This window comes from Pseudophryne corroboree, chromosome 1 (assembly GCF_028390025.1).
Source record: "Pseudophryne corroboree isolate aPseCor3 chromosome 1, aPseCor3.hap2, whole genome shotgun sequence".
Classification (NCBI taxonomy): domain Eukaryota; kingdom Metazoa; phylum Chordata; class Amphibia; order Anura; family Myobatrachidae; genus Pseudophryne; species Pseudophryne corroboree.
The window spans coordinates 430,841,205-430,843,493 of NC_086444.1; the positions used below are offsets into that span (position 1 = coordinate 430,841,205).

General features: G+C 35.4%; 1 protein-coding gene across 1 annotated transcript; it reads right to left on the bottom strand.

Annotated features, from left to right (window-relative positions):
* Window positions 1–716: 716 nt before the first annotated feature.
* On the bottom strand, window positions 717–1,640 carry LOC134967639 (olfactory receptor 6B1-like). Its single transcript, XM_063944028.1, has one exon. It carries the CDS (start codon window positions 1,638–1,640, stop codon window positions 717–719), a length of 924 nt encoding a protein of 307 aa, XP_063800098.1.
* Window positions 1,641–2,289: the final 649 nt, after the last annotated feature.

Below are 2,289 nucleotides of genomic sequence, written 5' to 3' on the forward strand. Positions count from 1 at the left end.
TGATTTAGAGACAGATTGAATGTGGGGAGCAAAGGACAGTTCGGAGTCAAAGATGACACCTAGGCAGTGATCTTGTATGGTAGGGTTGATTGTCAACTTATCAATAGTGATAGAGATATCACGTTATATAATTCAGGTTATGAACCACAAATCATGGCTTCCATACTTTGTGGTATTTGGGGATGGTATTAATAACCAAAATAATGTATTTCATTGAAGATATTTGCCATATAACATTGATAAATTAAGTAAGAGGTGAGGAAAGGGGATATTTCCAGCATCTGGCTACAAATACTTTGACCAGAATGCAGACATGCATGACTAGTTTGTTTGTGGATTTGTTCACTGAATGCAAGGGTCCATGAAGTATCAATGGATCACTAGATACTGTTATAGGCGTGATCTGTGCAAGAAGAGCCAGAGTAATGTTTCAAAGCTCTTGGATTACAGGGCACTGCCACCAAATTTTTAAAAAGTGCCAACCGTGCCCAGTTCCACCAATATTGATGGTATGAGAGGAAATAATGCCAGTGAATTTTCTCTGGTAACATGTGCAACCTTTTTAGATCACCAAATCTAACTAAAATATGAATGATGATAAATGTCCTATCTACTCATCAATAAAGTTTCAGCAAATCTATATTCCAAAAGACATATACTTTTCAAGAGTAAGTGTAAGCCTCATCAGTATTTATTTTTTTATTTTATTTTGTACATCAGTTTCTATAGACAAGTTTACAGATAGCATCCTTCACTTCCTTGTTCCTTAGGCAGTAGATGATCGGATTGAGAAATGGCGTTACCACTGTGTAGACAACAGACACTAGTTTGTTAGAATTAACAGATTGAGCCTTGCTTGGCCTTGCATACATGAACAATGTGGTAGAATAGAGTATGATCACAACAACCAAATGAGAGGCACATGTAGAAAAAGCCTTTTTACGCCCACTGGAATGTGGGATTTTAAGGATTGTAGTCAAAATGCACAAATACGACAAAAACGTAAGCAGGAGTGGTACTAGGAGGATAATTAATGCAAGGATGAAATCCACAACTTCAGTTACCTTCATACCCGTGCAGGCAAGATTGAGTATAGGAGACACATCACAATAAAAGTGATTCACATGGTTTGAATAACAAAAAGTGAGCTGGGAGATATAATACATCTTTATAAAAGATATGGTGAAGCCAATGAGCCAGGTGCCAACTGCCAGAACTAAGCAAAAACGCTGATTCATTATAGTGACATAATGTAAAGGATTGCAGATAGCTACATATCGATCATATGCCATAACAGTTAATAACACACACTCAGTACAGCCCAAGTAAAGGAAGAAGAAAAGCTGAGACATGCAGCCAGTATATGAAATCCCCCTATTAGCTGTCAGACATATGGAAAGTAGTTTGGGCACAGTGACTGTTACATACCAGCTCTCCAGGAAGGACAAGTTACCCAGAAAGAAGTACATCGGTTTGTGGAGCTTTGGGCTTTTCCAGATGATGATGATGACAAGAAAGTTTTCAACAATGGTCAAAATGTACATGAAGAAAAAAATTAAAAATAAGAGGATCTGAATAGGAGGAGAAGTGGAAAATCCTAAAATAATAAAAGAATTGATGTTTTTTGTAAGATTTTCCATCACTCAAGATCTATCCTGGAAGAGTCCACAGTCACAGTGGATTTTCAGAAAGAAATTACTTCAATATAAACAAAGTTAAGAGTTAAAATTAATTTCATGTTAGCATTGTAATGATTACATTAATATGATCATATGTTACAATACTAGAAACAGCATAGTACTGTATATATTATCAGAAAGTGGCTAATGAAAAATGAAATGGAAAGAAAGTAAATGAAAAACCATAGCCAACAAAACTGTACAGTTCTGATTGCACTGTTTTTGGGTTATATGTACAGTACTCATTTTGTTTTGGCTATTAATTTTTATATCTCTGCGTTAGAGTCACATTAGAGTTAGAGTCACTATTTAATATAATAATAATTCATCTCGACTGGCACTGCAATGATGGTTTGGTTGTTTGATTGCAGACAGTACAAATTTAGAGTGAAGGCTGGATGTAAATTTCTGAAGCACAAATGTTTTGTGGTCACCACTGACAGGTCTTTAGTAAAAAAAAAAACATAAAGTGGAAATGCTATATGCAAATGCATCTGTTTTCCAATGCTAAAAAACACATTTCTTATAGCCCTTTTATGATGGCATATCCCGGGTCCACTTATATAATTAATTCTAGCAATTTGATCAATGAACTTGGGATTGAGAATGA